This window comes from Ovis canadensis, chromosome 2 (genome assembly GCF_042477335.2).
Source record: "Ovis canadensis isolate MfBH-ARS-UI-01 breed Bighorn chromosome 2, ARS-UI_OviCan_v2, whole genome shotgun sequence".
Classification (NCBI taxonomy): domain Eukaryota; kingdom Metazoa; phylum Chordata; class Mammalia; order Artiodactyla; family Bovidae; genus Ovis; species Ovis canadensis.
The window spans coordinates 165,330,361-165,351,335 of NC_091246.1; the positions used below are offsets into that span (position 1 = coordinate 165,330,361).

Genomic DNA, 20,975 nt, shown 5'->3' on the forward strand with positions numbered 1-20,975 from the left:
TGATGCCCAATCCTCCAGGAGAAACAGTGTGCCTTCCACAGGGGTGAGTATAAGAACTCTTGCATTACATTGAAAAAATAGCAGGTTTGGTGTTGGTATATTCAGTCATTTTAACAAGTGAATTAGATCAGCAGTGAAGTCTTACTATATGCTCAAACATTTGTCAATAAAACACCCCATCCGTATCATCTCCCCATCAAATGAACTGACTTTCCTTCAAACCTAAAAGAGCCAGTTAACAGTTACTCCATGTAAAAATATAACCATCTTATTTGATTCTATAGGATAAAAGAGACCTGAATATGAAACATCTATTTCATTTTGAAACAGGCCTTTGAGTCAAAATTTCATGCTTCCATAGGGCATCCATCTCATCCTTCAAAGAGAACTTAATAGTTTAAAAAAGCTCAGGGTTTTTATTTGTGCGATGATGACACTTAGAATTCTAGCTTTCATGCAGTCTCAGGATAGAAGCCTCTGGCAAGATATGTAATAAATGGGATCTTTATATGAATAGCAATTCATATTTTTACTTAAAGGAAGTTCCTATGCAATGACTAATGCTTCCAAGAGTGGATTACAGACTGGTTTTTCTCTTCTTGTCCAGCATTTGTCGGGCCTGGGGGTAAGAAGTATCACTTACCTCTTTTGGAGCTCCAACAATGCTTCATAAGAAAGGGGATAAGCCTACAGATCAGTTTATAGCTCTGACAGTGTCTGGTGATAAGCTACTGATGTGGCATAAAAGATCTACTAATAGCCTTAGACAAGAGAAGTTGAGACTGTAAGCATGCCTCTCTCATACATGCATCACACACAGTCAACAAGGCATTCCGCTCATGGACAGCTCTGGGCAGTCCAATGTGCCTACTGAGAGTTTACCTCGAGGGCAGTAGATGTCTGGAGCCCATCGGTTGCACTCATAATTGTCTGCTGCCTTTTCGCAGGTGAAGCACTTAAATCCACCAGGATATGGTGTGGCTGCCAAAAAAATCAAGAGAGAAGATTATTTCTTTATTTGTTTATTTTTTGTTTTATTTGTTTTATTTTACTTTACAACACTGTATTGGTTTTGCCATACATCAACAAGAATCCGCCACGGGTGTACACGTGTTCCCGGTCCTGAACCCCCCTCCCACCGCCCTCCCCATACCATCTCTCTGGGTCATCCCAGTGCACCAGCCCCAAGCATCCTGTATCCTGCATCAAACCTGGACTGGCGATTCATTTCTTATATGATATTATACAAGTTTCAATGCCATTCTCCCAAATCATTCCACACAGAGTCCAAAAGACTGTGCTATACATCCGTGTCTCTTTTGCTGTCTCGCATACAGATTGAGCATAAAAGCCTACACGGTGAAGTGAGAAGTTTTTATATTTTTAAATTTTATTTGTATTTCTTATTTTCTTTTATTAAAAATAACAATAAAGGATTATTAGATCACAGATTATTTTCAAAGAGTCTGAAAGTGTTAACTGGCAACTAGCACAAGCTGGAGTCAAGATTGCCGGGAGAAATATCAGTAACCTCAGATATGCAGATGACACCACCCTGATGGCAGAAAGTGAAGAGGAACTAAAAAGCCTCTTGATGAAAGTGAAAGAGGAGAGCGAAAAAGTTGGCTTAAAGCTCAACATTCAGAAAACGAAGATCATGGCATCTGGTCCATCAGTCCATGGGAAATAGATGGAGAAACAGTGGAAACGGTGTCAGACTTTATTTTGGGGGGCTCCAAAATCACTGCAGATGGTGACTGCAGCCATGAAATTAAAAGATGCTTACTCCTTAGAAGAAAAGTTATGACCAACCTAGATAGCATATTCAAAATCAGAGACATTATTTTGCTGACTAAGGTCCGTCTAGTCAAGGCTATGGTTTTTCCAGTAGTCATGTACGGATGTGAGAGTTGGACTGTGAAAAAGGCTGAGCGCCTAAGAATTGATGCTTTTGAACTGTGGTGTTGGAGAAGACTCTTGAGAGTCCCATGGACTGCAAGGAGATCCAACCAGTCCATTCTGAAGGAAATCAGCCCTGGGATTTCTTTGGAAGGAATGATGCTAAAGCTGAAACTCCAGTACTTTGGCCACCTCATGCAAAGAGTTGACTCATTGGAAAAGACTTTGATGCTGGGAAGGATTGGGGGCAGGAGGAGAAGGGGACAACAGAGGATGAGATGGCTGGATGGCATCACTGACTCGATGGACGTGAATCTGAGTGAACTCCAGGAGTTGGTGATGGACAGAGAGGCCTAGCGTGCTGCGATTCATGGGGTCGCAAAGAGTCAGACACGACTGAGCAACTGAACTGAACTGAACTGAGCCCTATATTTGAGAATTTGTAAAACGCTGGACAAAACATAAAAAACAGCAATGTAACAGTGTGGGCATGTAGTTTTAGGTGTTATATAGAAATGCACATAGGAATTTTTAAAATTATTTTTTAAAGGATTATCAAAATAGCCTGACAGTTTCTTAAAAAACCAAACATGCAACTATCATATGACTCAGCAACTGCACTCCTGGGCATCTATCCCTGAGAAATGAAACATATATTCACACAAAAATCTGTACACAATGTTCACAGCAACTGTATTTGTAACATTACCAAACAGGAAACAACCCAGATGTCCTTCGATGGGTGAAGGTTAAACAAACTGCAGTACATCCATACCATGGAACACTAGTCAGCAATAATAATGAATATTAATATAGTCGACAACCTGGGTGAATTTCTAGGAAATTATCCCGAGTGAAAAAAGTCAATCACCAAAGGGTATATAGTGTATGATTCCATTTATGTAACATTCCATTTATGTAACATTTTTTACATGAGAAAAGTTTAGAAGTGGAAAAAAGATTAGTGGTGGCTAGGAGGCTGGGGATGAGAGTGGTAGGAGAGAGAGGGTCAGAGGGACATGGTGTGAATGAGGCCAACAGAAGGAATCTTTGTGCTACTGAAATTGTTTAGTGTCTAGACTTGGTGGTGGATCCACAAACCTACATGTGATAAAATTATGTAGAAGTAAACACACAAAAACACTCATGCAAAAATACACAAATGAACCCAAGTAAAATGGGGGAAGTCTGAATAAAACCAGTGAATTAATGTATTAGCATCAATAACCTGGTTGCGCAATTATTCTACAGCTTTTTAAAATGTCACCATTGGGGTAAACTGGGTAAAGTACACCTGGAACCTCTACATATAATTTCTTATAAATACTGATGTAGCTATAAGAATCTCAGTAAAAATATCAATTAACAAAGGGCACTCTAGATTTCCTATCATTGACTTTTATACGTCAACTTAAGTAGACATATTAACATGGCAAATATAAATACTACGCTCAATCATTAAAACTTTATTGATGTTTGATCATTTCTTATCAACATCATTTCTTTAGCTCAATCTAAAATTTTTATTGGGCTGGACATGACATAATTAAGCATCCCGGGGGATAGTAAGTGTCAGCTAAGAGAATAGTCTTTGTCACTAAAATACACGCTGCCTGTGCAGAGGTGACCCTCCTAACGAGGCCTGGGAGCCCATAGCCAATGTCAGGGGCAGCGTGCTGAGGGCATGGTGGGGATGTGAATGCACTGTGGGATCCTGGCTCCAGCCTCGGGATTCACGATTCCTGGAAGCTCTTCCTAGCCATCCCCCCCATTCCCCATCCCTGAGCTGCCTCTTCTTCCTTCTGAAGGGGCTGTCCTCCAGTACTTGTATTCTTTGCCTTGCACTTGTGTTCAGGTGGGATACACCTATGAGAGTCAGGCTCTTAGAGTGTTCCACACACCAGGGTCTCCTTGGCATTTAAGGAAGAGGATCCACAAGGAATGTCAGGGGAGGCTGTCTGTCCTTTTCCCTGATGTATTTTCATTTGCTGCTTAGTTCTAATCATTTGCTTGCTTTGTTGCTTAGAGTTTTGCCTTTCATAGACAGAACTTGTGTGTGTGTGTGTGTGTGTGTCTGTTCTAATTTGTAAAACTACCTGGCCTCTTTGAAAGCTGCAAACACGCAAACACTTCATCTGCAGCAGCCAACTGTTCTTCCTCGCAGATGGCTGAGCCTGCATGTCCCACTGGCGGAAATAATCATCTCAGGGTAAATTGCTTTGCCCAAATGGAACCAATTAAGTATGTTATCAAAAATAAATGAAGGAGGAGGCAGCAGCTTAAGGCCAGAATTATGGGCCAGATATAACTTTGATTTTCACCTTGCCTAGAATAGCTGCCCATCTTGCTTGCAATATTTCACAGAGCTGACTCTGACAATATCCAAATAAGCTAACATGATCAAAATTTATAAACTGTCTAAAATAGACAAATAACTGGAACATTTAACAGGCCCATTTGAGAGTTCTATGTTCCTCCTAGTGACTGGTGACTCAAGTTCATAAGCAGAATGATTCTGAGAGTATGGGTTGTCTTAAAAAATGAGGAATGGAAGGCAGCTAGCCATAGCCGTCCAACCACTGCCTTCCCAGAGAGAAAATTTCACTCTGGTTAAACATGCTCTCTCTATCATGTAATTATAATAAAGCAGAAGTCAGCTGTTTCATAAAACTACATATAGAAAATTTTTCTATCTTTACATCCTACTGCCTAGATACGTGGGTTACACTCAAGTTAAAAGATTCTGGTTTAGGTAAGTACACATCTAAAGAATTTAAAATAGATTCTCATATTCCAAAAGGCATTCAATATTCTTACAAACATTTTAATTGAATCATTTTTACAAATACCATCATTAAAAAATCATACAAAGTATTTTAGGAAATTATCCTGATCGGATACATTAAATATAGTTTTGCTACCTACTTTAAGGTATTCAATATATAAAAAAGTATAACAGGTAGAACTTTGTAAGATTTGAAGTAGAATTATTAAAGCAGGAGTTTTGAAAAAAAAAAGATGTAAATGATCTGTCAAAGAAGAGCATTTCTCAAAAAATGATCATATTCACCAAGGTTTATGACTGCAAGTTAACCAGAATACTTCAGCTTGCATGATTAATTTACTAGAGTATCCAATTTTATCTGTCTGTCACAGCAGCCAGTAAGATCTTTAGCTGGAATGCTGGATTAGTTATTCCTGGAAACTTTCCCATCAGAGATAAATTAAGAACTTTGAACGTAGACTGATGATCCAGGCATTCCAAAAATAAACTTATTGAGAACCTAGCACTAGTAAGTTGTAGTGTCTCCAAATTTGGATTAATAGAGTCTTAAAATTATCTTTTGCAAGACTAGTGACAATATTAAACACTGCCATTTCTTATTCAAGTAGGCCTAGACTCTGAAATTAACTCAAAGCATATAAAACTTTAAACAGGAATATGAGCTAAAATACTAGGATAGCAACAGATGTTCTGTTTAAAATCATTTATCTCTGAAAGTGTTTGACAATTAACCAAATGATCTCATTGTTGGTGAGCTTGATTTTTGAATCCACAACTTCATATCTGTGTGCATTCTCAACAGTGACAGTCTTACTTTTACTTCTAGGAATTTGTATTTATATCTTGGCAGGTAGCAGTGATCAGTGAATAATCAAATCCTTTTCGATGACAACTCTCTGAAAACAGACTAAGCTTTCAGTCAATAATTACAGCACAATGCTATCTAATGGTTAAATTCCCCATCCTGGAAATATTTAGCTAAAAAGCAAGGTCTACAGATGAACAGTTATCTCCACTAACTTGCTAACTGATACTGCATCTGATAAAAAAGTTTTGTTTCCTTTTTTTTTTAAAAAAAAAGGACAGAAAGAGGTTCCTAAGAGATGTGCTATTTTCTTCTTTGTTACTTCAAAGCTTTACAAAGCAAGCAGGGTTTCAAATTGTTGTGGCCCCAGCTGCGAATGAATCTAATTTGGCTCTTGATCACAGAGTTAATAAGCTTAGTACTCTGTATTTCAGGGCATAAGTCCTTGGTCCCTCAAGAGAAGGTGATTGTAAAGAAAAAAAGAAAAGCCAAAGTGCCCAGTTACTCCCTGTAATATAATCCGTCCATTAACTTTCCTGGTCAGCCATAGTTCAACCGCCCATAATTCATTTGTAAGGCATCAGAAAAGATTTCGTCTTTGTTTCCATCTCTTGGAAATTTTGCCTAGATACAGGCCTTAAGTTACCAAAATCACGGTGAGAAGAGAGTCTTGTTTTAAACTGTATACTGATGTATAATGTATCCAAACTTTTATTTTTTCATTCTTGCTAAATTAATTACCATTGGTTTTGGAAACTGGATGCAAACATAAAATTTCTAGAAATCTAATAAACTGACCTTCTCTGTCCATTAGGCAACAACATGTTGTCAGTATAATTTAATACCATGAATATATTCCTGATAGAAATGCATTTCCTGGGACCTTTCTAAACAGTCTTCATACTCCCTAAAATTTCCCAGGCAAGCCCACTGGAGTGGGTAGCTATTCCCTTCTCCAGGGGTTCTTCCCAACCCAGGGATTGAACCCCAGTCTCTGTCACTGTAGTCAGATTCTTTACCTCTGAGCCACTAGGGAAGCCCTCTTGTAAAGTAGACTTATGGAAATTTTTCACTGGCTCATTATCTGGCGTAAACAAGGCACCTGCAGAGATAGAACTCTTTGGTCCACATGATTAAGAAACGCTACAGAATATGCAACCAGGGGATTTCTCTGGAAAGGTTTCTATTACAAGGACAGAAAAGAGGCCAATAACAGGCTGAAGTCACTTAGGATGTTAAATTCTGCTATTATGTATGAGGTCTAACAACCAAATAAGTAGCTCCATGTCTCTTAAAATGAACACCTGCTTTAAAGGTTTTTATTAGGCTTGTGGTACTTTAATCATGGGCTGGGAAGAAATCCATCATTTTTCACATGAAAAAGAAAAAAACATATAAATGATGAAAAAGAATGTTATTGAGGACAGTGCCTTAAGTTGGAAAGCCATTAAATTTATTTCTTTTAAAGGCTTAGAAACTTCAAAGATGATAGGGAATCACAGAGCAAAGGAGATTAGTCACGGGAGGCTGAACTTTGCCAACCCAGGTTCCAGTCCCACATCTTGCTATCTCTGAGGGCTATTTGGGGTCTTGGAGAAAAGAGTTCGTGTTTGTCTGGTGTAGAAAACGTGTCTTCTCACATCTCAAGCATCACTGTATTTCTCCTTGAGCAGGTTCTGAACAGTATCTAATATTAATGGAATTGGGCTCACTCACTGACCCCAAGAAAGCTATCTGTGCCTCCATCTACAAAGGGAGGCGATTATATTAATAATTCAAAATCAAAATAATCCCACACTTCCCTCATCTATTTTTTATTATCTATGTTCTACAGAAACCTGCTTATTTGGGGAGAGATAGCTTTATCTAAATTCAGTCTACCAGGTGCTGCTCAAGGGCAGATGACTATGACCATTTAAAAAAATCCAAGTGTAGAAACAAGCAAACATACACCGAAAACTTCTGAAATAGTGCACAGAAATGTGAAGTTAACTCTGCTTTAAAGTGTGCAGAATAAACCAAGTTCTGGCCAAGTGGGAACATGGATGGGAACTTGAATCCAGCATGAACGTATATTCCTCGTGATCAGTTATGGAGACTCTGAAAGAGAACCCAGCCCAGACCTGTGGGTCAATCAACATACGATGTAGCTTATGAACGACTGCCTCTGCCCTTCTCCACATTCCAAAATCACATCAGAAAACTCCATCACTTCTTTCTGTATCAATCAGTTCAGTCGCTCAGTCGTGTCTGACTCTTTGTGACCCCGTGGACTTTAGCACGCCAGACTTCCCTGCCCATCACCAACTCCCGGAGCCCACTCAAACTCATGTCCATCATGTCAGTGACACCATCCAACTATCTCATCCTCTGTCGTCCCCTTCTCCTTCCAATCTTTCCCAGCATCAGGGTCTTTCCAAATGAATCAGTTCTTCTCATCAGGTGGCCAAAGTATTGGAGTTTCAGCTTCAGCATCAGTCCTTCCAATGGATATTCAGGACTGATTTCCTTTAGGATTGACAGGTTGGATCTCCCTGTAGTCCAGGGGACTCTCAAGAGTCTTCTCCAACAACACAGTTTAAAAGTATCACTTCTACCATGCTCAGCTTTCCTTATACTCCAGCTCTCACATCCATTCACGATATGGAAAAACCATATCTTTGACTAGACAGACCTTTGTTGGTAAAGTAATGTCTCTGCTTTTTAATACTGTCGAGGTTGGTCATAACTTTTCCAAGGAGCAAGCGTCTTTTAATTTCATGGCTGCATCACCCTCTGCATTGATTTTGGAGCCCCCCAAAATAAAGCCTCTCATGTTTTCATTGTTTCCCCATCTATTTGCCATGAAGTGATGCAAAGAACACTCAAACTACAGCACAACTGCACTCATCTCACACGCTAGTAAAGTAATGCTCAAAATTCTCCAAGCCAGGCTTCAGCAATATGTGAACCGTGAACTTCCAGATGTTCACGCTGGTTTTAGAAAAGGCAGAGGAACCAGAGATCAAATTGCCAACATCCACTGGATCATCCAAAAAGCAAGAGAGTTCCAGAAAAATATCTATTTCTGCTTTAAAAGAGATGGGAATACCAGACCAACTGACCTGCCTCTTGAGAAACCTATATGCAGGTTAGGAAGCAACAGTTAGAACTGGGCATGGAACAACAGACTGGTTCCAAATAGGAAAAGGAGTACGTTAAGGCTGTATATTGTTACCCTGCTTATTTAACTTCTATGCAGAGTACATCATGAGAAACGCTGGGCTGGAAGAAGCACAAGCTGGAATCAAGATTGCCAGGAGAATATCAATAACCTCAGATATGCAGATGACACCACCCTTATGGCAGAAAGTGAAGAGGAACTCAAAAGCCTCTTGAAGAAAGTGAAAGAGGAGAGTGAAAAAGTTGGCTTAAAGCTCAACACTCAGAAAATGAAGATCATGGCATCCGGTCCCATCACGTCACGGGAAATAGATGGGGAAACAGTGGAAACAGTGTCAGACTTTATTTTTTGGGGTCTCCAAAATCACTGAAGATGGTGACTGCAACCATGAAATTAAAAGACACTTACTCCTTGGAAGGAAAGTTATGACCAACCTAGATAGCATTTTGAAAAGCAGAGACATTACTTTGCCAACAAAGGTCCGTCTAGTCAAGGCTATGGTTTTTCCAGTAGTCATGTATGGATGTGAGAGTTGGACTGTGAAAAAGGCTGAGCACCAAAGAATTGATGCTTTTGAACTGTGGTGTTGGAGAAGACTCTTGAGAGTCCCTTGGACTGCAAGGAGATCCAACCAGTCCGTTCTAAAGGAGATCAGTCCTGGGTGTTCTTTGGAAGGACTGATGCTAAAGCTGAAACTCCAATACTTTGGCCACCTGATGAGAAGTGTTGACTCATTGTAAAAGACTCTGATGTTGGGAGGGGTTGGGGGCAGGAGAAGGGGACGACAGAGGATGAGATGGCTGGATGGCATCACCTATTCGACGGACATGAATTTAGGTGAACTCCGGGAGTTGGTGATGGACAGGGAGGCCTGGCGTGCTGTAATTCATGAGGTTGTGAAGAGTCAGTCACAACTGAGTGACTGAACTGAACTGAACTGATGGGACCGGATGCCACAATCTTCGTTTTCTGAATGTTGAGTTTTAAGCCAACTTTTTCACTCTCTTCTTTCACTTTCTTCAAGAGGCTTTTTAGTTCTTCTTCACTTTCTGCCAGAAGAGTGGTGTTATCTGCATATCTGAGGTTATTGATATTTCTCCCGGCAATCTTGATTCCAGCGTGTGCTTCATCCAGCCCAGCATTTCTCATGATGTATGCTGCATATAAGTTAAATAAGCAAGGTGACAGTATACAGCCTTGACGTACTCCTTTCCCGATTTGGAATCAATCCGTTGTTCCATGTCCAGGTCTAACTGTTGCTTCTTGACCTGCACACAGATTTCTCAGGAGGCAGGTCAGGTGGCCTGGTATTCCCATCTCTTGAAGAATTTTCCACAGTTGTTTTGATCCACACAGTCAAAGGCTTTGGCGTAGTCAATGAAGCAAAAGTAGATGTTTTTCTGGAACTCTGTTGCTTTTTTGATGATCCAGAGGATGGTGGCAATTTGATCTCTGGTTCCTCTGCCTTTTCTAAATCCAGCTTGAACATTTGAAAGTTCACAGTTTCACAGTTCACATACTGTTGAAACCTGGCATGGAGAATTTTAAACAGTTTACTAGTGTGTGAGATGAGTGCAATTGTGCAGTAGTTTAAGCATTCTTTGGCATTGCCTTTCTTTGGGATTGGAATGAAAACTGACCTTTTCCAGTCCTGTGGCCATTGCTGAGTTTTCCAGATATGCTGGCATATTGAGCGCAGCACTTTCACAGCATCATCTTTTAGGATTTGAAATAGCTCAACTGGAATTCCATCACCTCCACTAGCTTTGTTCTTAGTGATGCTTCCTGAGGCCCACTTGACTTCGCATTCCAGGGAGTCTGGCTCTAGTTGAGTGATCACACCATCGTGGTTATCTGGGTCATGAAGATCTTTTTTGTGTAGATCCTCTGTGTATTCTTGCCACCTCTTCTTAATATCTTCTGCTTCTGTTAGGTCCATGCCATTTCTGTCCTTTATTGTGTCCATCTTTGCATGAAATGTTCCCTTGGTATCTCTAATTTTCTTCAAGAGATCTCTAGTCTTTACCATTTTATTGTTTTCTTCTATTTCTTTGCATTGATCACTGAGGAAGGCTTTCTTATATCTCCTTGCTATTCTTTGGAACTCTGTATTCAAATGGGTATATCTTTCCTTTTCTCCTTTGCCCTTAGCTTCTCTTCTTTTCTCAGCTATTTGTAAAGCCTCCTCAGACAACCATTTTGCCTTTTTGCATTTCTTTCTGTATAGTGAGCTCTTTTTAATCAGGGCATGGCTCTATTTAATTAGCATAGTTCAGTTCAGTTCAGTTCAGTTCAGTTCAGTTGCTCAGTCATGTCCGACTCTTTGCAACCCTACAGACTGCAGAACGCCAGGCCTCCCTGTCCATCACCAATTCCCGGAGACTACTCAAACTCGGTCCATTGAAGTTGGTGATGTCTTCCAACCATGTCATCCTCTGTTGTTCCCTGCTCCTCCTGCCTTCAATCTTTCCCTGCATCAGGGTCTTTTCAAATGAGTCAGTTCTTTGCATTAGGTAGCTAAAGTACTGGAGTTTCAGTTTCAGCAGCAGTCCTTCCAATGACTATTTAGGACTGATTTCCTTTAGGATGGACTGGTTGGATCTCCTTGCAGCCCAAGGGACTCTCAAGAGTCTTCTCCAACACCACAGTTCAAAAGCATCAAGTAACATAGGTCATCTGAGTAGAAATTTTCCATCAATTTCTAAACAGCACAGATGGTTGCCCCTCCTGTGCTATTCAAAGGTCATCCTTCAAAGATCCCATTCTGAAATGGACTTTCCAAATATGGTCCCATTTAGGACTTCCTTGGTACCCCAGTGGTTAAGAATCTGCCTTCCAGGACTTCGTTGGTAGCCCAGTGGTTAAGAATCTGCCTCCCAGTGGACATGGCTTTGATCCTTGGTCTGGGAAGATCCCACATGCTGTGGAGCAGCTGAGCCCAAGAGCCACGGCAACTGAGCCCATGTTCCCAGAGCGCGTGCTGTGCTACAAGAGAAGCCACTGCAGAACAAAAAGCCCAAGTTACAGCGAGAGGTAGCCCCCCTTTGTCACAACTAGAGAAAGCCTACACACAGCAACAGAGACCCAAAACAGCCAAAAATAAACAAACAAACAGAGGTCCACGCAGCACCAGCACTGACGCATCATACCACTGAGGCAGAAGCAGTGGGTATGTTTGCCTGATTCTTGATCCCTTAAATCAACCCCTTTTAACTTTCCTTCCCATTCTGTGTGTACAGTCACGGCCTCAGAGAAGGCCAGGCATGGGTCTGTTATGAGGCCCAGTGACTTCTGAGTCTGTCGCTGGAGCAGACAAAGAATCCCACAGAAACTTTAAGTCCTGGCAATCAAACACAAGAGACCGGAACCTAGGCTTTTTTTTTTTTTTTTTTCTCACCAACTCCAATTAAAAAAAGCATGGCTGTGACCCCATGGACTGGAGCCTGTCAAGCTCCTCTGTCCATGGAATTCTCCAGGCAAGAATACTGGAATGGGTGTTTATTCCCTTCTCCAGGAAATCTTCCTGAGCCAGGGATTGAACAAGGGTCTCCTGCATTGCAGGCAAATTCTTTACCATCTGAGCCACTAGGGAAGCCCTTGGAGAAAATAACACAATGCAATCCTAGAAAACAGGAAAACTACCAAAGCACTCTCCTTTCACGAATGTTACTAAAATAAACTGCCTTGCAAAAACAAGCAGCCAGATAAGCTTTCCACACAATTAACTAGTAGGCATCAGTCTATACTGGTGAGAACAATAAATCTACAGAAACTACTAGCTGCCAATCAAAAATATATTTGGAGTTAAAAAAATTAGTGATGTATATTTGGTATTATCAGTTTACTATCTGAGTCAATTACAATAGCATAAATAATAAGCATGTGATTTCATGTTATGTATGTGCCTAGTACTTTACAAATACTATCTCTAGTCCACAATACAATACTATAGGGTATACATCATTCTAACCATGCTAGAAATGTAGAGATCAAACTTTAAAAGATTCTCCTCATATTTACTGAGCATTTACTATGGCTCACGGGCTTCCCAGGTGGCACTAGTGATAAAGAGCCTGCCTGCTAATGCAGGAGAGGCAAGAGACATGGGTTCAATCCCTGGGTCGGGAAGGTCCACTGGAGGAGAAATGGCAACCCACTCCAGTATTCTTGGCTGCAGATCCCATGGACAGAGGAGCCTGGTGGGCTACCGTCCATAGGGCTGCACAGAGTCGGACACGACTGAAGCAACTCAGCACACATACGTGGCTCACAGTGCTAAGTGCTTTGTGTATGTTCTTGTACTTACTCTTCACAAAGTTAGAGAATTTATTTCAAGTCAGAAGGCTATGAAGTAGTTGACTACGGTGCTCACCCAAGGTCAGGTAGAGTCCAAGCCCCTGTGCATTCCTTGAACCATCTCTCATTTAACCAGAACATGAAGACATCAAATATTTTACCTATGTAGCATCAAAGGAGCCCAAGTGACTGCCTCTACCCTGCAGACTGCAAGCTCCTCAAAAGCAAGGACTGCGGTTGGTTTGCCGTTCCATCTCTCATGCCTATCACATCACAACGCCTGACACACACAGTACATGCTCAAAAAAGTTTGTCAAACAGAATATTTGAAAAGAGTGATACACCTTGAGGCAAATGCTAAAAGGTCAGCCCACAGACTAGTATTCTTGCCTCTCACCACCACCAGTATTCTTGCCTGGAGAATTCCATGGAGAGAGGAGCCTGGCTGGCTACCGTCCACGGAGTCACAAAAAGTCAGACAAGACTGAGCAACTAACACACACTCACCACCACACTGGCAATCCAGTAGAGGGTCACGCAAATATAAAAGATGAGAGAAATACAGAGATGGTGACCAGTAGAGGAAGCCAAGCTGCCGTGTTTCCCAAAGTGCGATTCTTAGAATATAGGCAGCAGCAGAATCACCTGATTCTTGCTGAAAGCAAAAATCCATGGAGACCGCCCCAGATACATGCAGTCAGACACTCCGGGGAAGGGACCTGGGACACACATTATTCTGCACTCAGAAGATAACTCTTAAACACAGGAAACTGAAAGTGATAGGTGATAGGAAGTGGTGAGAGGCAATTATGCTGAAACTGAGAATTAGATGCACAGACAGGAAGGCCAGCTATTATCTTGCTTATAAAGGCCTGATCTTTTACTAACACCTTCCTCTGGGACTTGGTCATTTACTTTGATAACTGACAGACCTGGCAGTCAGAGAGAAGAGGGTTCAGAATCAGAGCCATGGTGCAGGGAACAGAGCAAACAAGCCTAGTATTTTACTTAAAAACAAACCCCCTATAAAGGGGGAGGTAAACACACACAGCATATTTTGGTAGCACGCACATGTGTGCATACTCAGTCGCTCAGTCACGTCTGACTCTTTCGCGACCCTATGGACTGCAGCCCACCAGGCTCCTCCATCCGTGGGATTTTCCCGGCAAGAATGGAGTGGGTTGCCATTTCCTCCTCCAGGGGCTCTTCCTGACCCAAGGATCAAAACCTGCACTTCTTGCATCTCCTGCATCTCTTGCATTAGCAGGCGGGTTCTTTACCATGAGCACCACCTGGGAAGCCCAGCACGTACACTCCCAAAGTCACCAGGCTTCCCCTACATGGAAGGCTGCCTACTCCTGGCCAGTTTTCAGCTTTCACATCTTATTTGAAATCAGGTGACATTTCTGCAGCAAAGAGAAGGGAGTCTTACTTGAAGGGTGGAGGTAGATAATGTCTTTCACGGTGAAGTCCCGGGACTGGGCGGCTTTCAGACAGTCAGCCAGCAGACTGAGGAGCAGGAGCCAGGCCAGGGCGGGGCCAGCTTCCATGGCAGACCAAGGCTTCACTCATCCAGGGGACCTGGGAGCAGGAACTCGGGACGATGAAAGAGGATTTGCACCTGAAATACGAAGCCAGAGTCATCTCAGTGTCTAAATGGGGAAAGCCACAGAGATTCGGCCCAGCCTCTGCTGGCAGGATGAGCTGGGGAGAAACAGGGAGCCCAGGGCACAAGGATGTGGGTAGACAGGGAGAGAAACTTTATAGACTGTAATTTTAGAGCACTTAGAAAATTTCAACCCAAATCCATTCTTAATTAGGTTGCTAAAGCTCCACTGCTAGCAGTCCCTTCTAATATCCAGCAGAGATGATATCAAGAGAGATTGAATTTTAATGAAATCCAGCAATTTTTGCCAGGAGGCCAAGGGATGGCTGCCAGAATCGACAATAAATAAGTCAGGCACAGAAGCTCAGAAGCATTTCTTTGATAACAGTGAACGCCAGGGATGAGAGCACAGCCGTACTGGGTCATGCTGCCCATACAAACCTGTACAGGCTAGACTTTCAGATTAGAGAAGAAAAAAGATACATAGGTAAACTCGCCTCTCCAATGAACCAAAATGTCTGTATAGCTCGAAATCTCCTTCACACAACTAACATTATTGGCTGCCTACTGTTGAAGTCCTTAGTATGTATCAGCTGATTCTCCTCATAACCCTATGAGATAGGCACTGTTACCATCCCACTGCGAGGTAACAAATCCAACAAATATGTAGAGAAGTTGATTTTAACCCAGGCAGTCTAATAAAGAAGCTGTGTGCAAATACAGAAGACATAAGATACCTAGATTTGGTCCCTGGGTCAGGAAGATCCCCTGGAGGAAGGCGTGACAACCCACTCCAGTATTCACGCTGGGAAAATCCCATGGACAGGAGAGCCTGTGTGGGTTACAGTCCACAGGGTTGCAAAGAGTTGGACATGACTGAAGCAACTGAGCGCATACCCAGTCTGGCCATTGAGACCACAGTTAAAATTAGGTGATACTGTGTCCTTCCAAAGACTGATTCACGGTGTATAACAAAACCTGAAGAAATGAGACCAACGTGTCACCAACGTAACACTAAGCTATCATCATTCTATCCTTTATTTGGACTCTTTATTCTTTTCAATTAAATTGATAGCAGTAAAATCTTTACTTACTTACTTAGAATACCATCATTTGAGCACCCATGCAATGGGTCAAGTTAGATATTCACTTTATTTTAAACTGGCTAAAAAATAATTTGGACCTTTTGTTCACAAATTCTGATACAAATATTCAATGACATTTTTAAAACCGCATAACAAAACAATCCTAAAGTTATTCTGCCAAAACAAACAGAAAACAAGAGTAAATATATTACAAATCAAAATCAATAGAGAAAATCAATATGGATTAATCAGATATTAGAACACAGTACAGAGTAACATTAATCAAAACAGAATGAGAGAAAGCATAAAAATGAATTCAGAAAATAGAACACTCTAGGGAGCTCAGACATAGAACTATTTCACAGTACAAGCAATTTTTCAAAATCACAGAATAGGAAAATAGTAAATAATAGTATGATAACTTTATTAAAAACTGTGAAAAAGATTAACTGACATGATACACAATGCATGATACACTCAAATTAACTCCAAATGGATTGGTGTGTTATTTTGTTTTAAACAGATGAATTGCTAGAAAACAGAGTAGAACCCTTATCACCATGTAACAGCCTGATGATGCCAGCTTTGCCAATTTCACACTCACTACAACCTCTTCCATTTATAATTTGGTTTCCCCAAACAGGTTTGCATTCAGAAAGGGAAGGAGAGGCTCATTCACTTCATAATGTGACTGCCAGGCACTGTGCTAGGCACTTGGTTAAATAATGTGATGAGAAAACAAGTATCAAGGATCTCTTTTCCTCCATGAGTGACAGACACAAACGTTACTTCATCTTAAATGGGGGTAAGAATACTTCGGTGTACATCCACTAGGTCGGGTGAGGCAGCATCTGAGGGACAGATTCACACAGCGCCCCCTGGACCCCCAGAAGGGATCGCACTGACACCAGTCTCCTCACAATCTGGGCTCAGTTCGAGAGGGATGGTGAGGAGAGCTTTCTGGTTTTATTTTGAATAATTTAACATTAAATATCAATGAGTTGCCAATCTTAAGTTCTTTTTAATCTGAAACTTGATGTCAACACATACCAAACACTGCAAGTGGCTCATTTTCATTAAAGCATCTTTCAACCAGAGTATTCCTTCCAGTTATTGATTTAAATTGCCTCCCTCTGCACAGTCCTTGCATAAGCATCAAGCATTACTTAATGTCATCTGAAATTAGCCTTACTTCAACCTCTTTGGCATGGCTACCCAGCCAAGAGCCTTCATTTCACAGCTTGTGTTGACGATGCATGAGTAACACATAGAGGGGAAGAGTGAGATGCCTGAATCTGAAACCTTACTCCAGTACTCTCTTGCTGTGCAACCTTAAGGGAGTTACTTAACAACTCTGTGCTCCAGTTTCCTCTTCTGCAAAATGACGATAATACTACCAACCTTAAAACTGTACTATGCTGGCTCAGTGATAAGGAATCCGCCTGCCAGTGCAGGGGACATGGTTTGGTCCCTGGTCCAGGAAGATTCCCACACGCCATGGAGCAACCAAGGCCCTGCGCCACAACTAATGAGCCTGAGCTCTAGAGCCTGGGAGCCCCAACTGCTGAGTCCACGCGCCACAGCTATTGAAGCCCACGCTCTCTAGAATCCCTGTTCCACATCAAGAGACGCCAGCACAGTGAGAAACCAGAGCACCACAACTAGAGAGGAGCCCCCACTCCCTGCAACTAGAGAAAAGCCCATGCATCAACAAAGACCCAGCACAGTGAAAAATCAATCAATCAGTAAAATTATATTAAAAAGTGTACTATGAGTTGTCCTTAGAAAACAGACTTGGGTTTGCCAAGGGGGAGGGGTTCTTGGGAGGGATGGAATGGGATGCTGTGGTTAGCAGATGTAAACTATTATATATAGAAAGGATAGAACAGCAAGAATGGGAGGAACAAACCCAAGACAATGAGGGTAAAGGAAAAAGAGAGAACAGGAGGGAGAAATAGACAGAGGTAATCCCAGGGTTGGGGGAGCCTGGTGGGCTGCTGTCTATGGGGTTGCACAGAGTCGGACACAACTGAAGCAACTCAGCAGCAGCAGCAAGATAAAGCTAGAAAATATAAAGCAATGTGATCCTGTGTTACTATGCTGCTCACCACTTCATAACAAGCCGCAAAGAGATGATTCCAAGGAGCAGCTGCACTCAGTGTGGTCCATGGAGGAAGAAACGAAGGAGAGTTTATCTGCCTGGTGCCGTTCTGTCTCTTGTCTCCCATTGATCAAGATTCACTCCACAAAGAACTCACTCCTCGACATTTCAGCAGTCAGAGTGGAGGGTCAACCCCATGTGGATGCACCTCTGACCAAGAAAGAGAAAGAAGGCACCAGCCACAGGAATCTAAGATGACACTCAAGGTTTGTCCCTAGTGCATGTGCTATTAATCCTTATAAATGCCACAAGTTTTTGTTTCAGGGTTCGTTATTTTTATTTAAAGTTTTTTCTATTGAGATGAAATTCATATCACATAAGAGTTATCATTTAAAAACAATACACTGTAATGGGGGCTCTTAGTATGTTCATAGTATTGGGCAACCATCATCTAGTCTAGAATGTTTCCATCACCCCTGAAAGAAATCCTGCACCCATTAGCAGTCATTCCCAAGTCTCTCCTCTCCCCACTCCCTGGCAACTGCTAAGCTACTTTCTATCACTATGGATTTGCTTATTGGGAACATTTCATGTAAGTGGAATCATACAAGATATAGTCCTTTGTATCTCGCTCCTTTCACCTCGTATAATGTTTTCAAGGTTCATCCAGATTGTAATATGAATCAGTACATGATTCATTTTTATTGTATAACATTTCATTGTTATACCACTCGTCATTTGACGCACATTTGGGTGGTTTCCACTTCTGGTCTATTTGTGACTAATGCTACTATTAACATTCATGTACATTTTTTGTATAAACATATGTTTTTATTTTTCTTGGGTATATACTGAAGAGTGGAATTGCTAGATCTTATGGTAACTATGTTTACCCTTTTGAGGAACTGCCAAATGGTTTTACACTATGACTACACTATTTTACATTCCCATCAGTAACATTTCTCTGCTTCTTCACTAACATTTACTTTCAGTGAAACATTTTATTACAGCCACCTTACAGAGTGTAAAGAGCACTGTGGCTTTGAGTTCCATTTCCCAAATGACTACTGAGTTGAACATATATTCATGTGCTTACTGGTCATTTGTATATCTTCTTTGGAGCAATATTTATTCAAACACTTCACACACTTTAAATTGAGTTATCTTTTTATTGCTGAGTTATAAGAGTTCTTTCTATATGCTAGACTCTGGACCCTTTTCAGATACATGATTTGCAACTGTTTTCTCCTTTTCTCTGTGCTGACTTTTCACTTTCTTGATGACATATTTTGATAAGCAAAACTTTTAAATTTTGATGAAGACCACACATTGCTTTTTATAAACAGAGATGTTCTCTTACACAAGTCAAGCGCAACACACAAAAAAGATGTGCTTACAATGAACAGTAAAAGAGCTCATCCACTTTATAGCAGCCAGGCTATTTTTCCATGTTTTTTCCATGAGAAAACAGGATGGGCAGGACTACCTATTAATATCACCAGCTGCTTACATTTCTGCAATAAATCATGAAGCACGACTCACTCTATTAGTATTTTCTAGGAGATGAAAAGTGAAAGATGAGCGGCAGGCATTCACAATTAGTCTAACTGCTACTGAAATATGGGCTCTGCTGACAGGGGTGTATCTTTTCTTTTCAGATTCTCAGTAGTTTATGGAGCTCTAATCCCTGAACCCCACAGATACCACGCTGGACATACTCATTGATATGAACGGTCATTTCTAGGACTTTGATGCTTTTCCTTAGAGTCCACTGTGTCTTTGGAATGCTCTAGAGATTTAGAAAAGACGTTGCATTTCCATTTTGTGTATTGCTATTTGAATATGTGCTGAGGATTCATCCCTGACTACAGCTCTCTTATGAAGAAGTACACTCTCATTTTCACAGCTCTGTGACCTTTCATTTGTTATTTATGAGCTTTTGCAAATCTAATACCATTCTGACAGATTTAATTTGTGCTCTAAATTACCTTTGCATGAGTTACTCAACTGCTGGGTTTATTCCAATAGACTACTTGCTACATTCTGAAACAGAAAAAAAATTAGTTCAAGATCTATTAGACTTCCTCCACTTGGGAGAAAGTTGAAAAGAGTGACATTCTGATTTTTACTCCATGGTACTGGATGGTATAAAGGAGGATTTCTAACTCTAGTCAGAGAGTCAAAGCAACAGAGTCAGAACAGAGATCAAACTTTACAAATCTACATCCTAACTGCTATTTCGTATAGAATCCATAAGAGAAGATTACTTCCTAGTCCTTAAACTGATCACTGGATAACAGTGAAGCACTTCTGGAAGTTACAGATATATTAACCAAGTACTAAGTGACATGCCTCAATACTAAGTCAATATATAAGCAATTGTAAAGTAGAGAACCCAAATATAAATATTTTCAATGCTACTCATATTAAAATTTGAACTGCCTTAATACAAGAACAAAATAGAATTCTAAAACCTGAAATATCATTACAATTCTTGATTCAGTTGTCAGTATATATAGATTAGGCTTGGTGCCTTAATGATCTAAAAAAGTTAGTCCAGCTCCCAAAAGTATAAATTAAAGGTATCATGTCACAAAACTAAGTCCACTTAAATATTATAATTCTGACCATAGTACCTGTCTCACAATTTGGGGACTGCCCATAATATGTGGTGGTTTTAAAACATGTCTGCAAACCTGTTGACAGGTCACTGTTACAAGGTGGGATCTACTTCTCCCCTTGATTCTGGGCCAAACTTCCTGACCAGTTGACCAGAGTGTGGTGGAAATGACACCATGTGACTTCCAAAGTTGGGTCGTAGAAGGTGATTCAACTTCTAGCCAGTGCTCTGAAACACTCATGCTGAAGCTGCACAAGCAGTCTGGGTACTTTGGGTGAGATGCTGTGAGAAAGCTCAAGTCGTCCAAACAGAGCACTGAGAGTTCATGAGGAGAGAGAGCTACCTGCTGGTCCCTAGCTGCTCCAGCTCCCTCTCCTCCCCTCTACCCCAGTTCCAACCACTGTCCAATTGCCACTGCGTGGAGACTCCAAGTGAGAACTGCCCAGCCAAGCCCTTCGCATATTCCTGACCCACAGAAACCATGAGATAAATGAAATAATGGTTACTGCTTTATGCCACCAAGTTTCAGGTGGTTTATCATGCAGAAATAGATGTCTGGAACATAAGGAACTGGAGCAAGAGATCTAATTAGGAACTGCAGTTCTGCTCAAGAAG

The 20,975-nt window shown here is 41.2% G+C and overlaps 1 protein-coding gene across 2 annotated transcripts in view; it reads right to left on the reverse strand.

Moving 5' to 3' along the window:
• Positions 1-20,975, reverse strand: part of LYPD6 (LY6/PLAUR domain containing 6) — a 138,311-nt gene that overhangs the window by 20,669 nt on the left and 96,667 nt on the right. For both annotated transcript variants that reach the window (XM_069577614.1, XM_069577615.1), the window contains 2 exons: positions 14,381-14,569; positions 883-981 (listed from right to left, as the gene is read on the reverse strand). In XM_069577614.1, coding sequence (XP_069433715.1) covers positions 883-981; positions 14,381-14,498 — 217 coding nt within the window. In that variant the 5' untranslated portion in view covers positions 14,499-14,569. The remainder of the gene's footprint in view (positions 1-882; positions 982-14,380; positions 14,570-20,975) is intronic.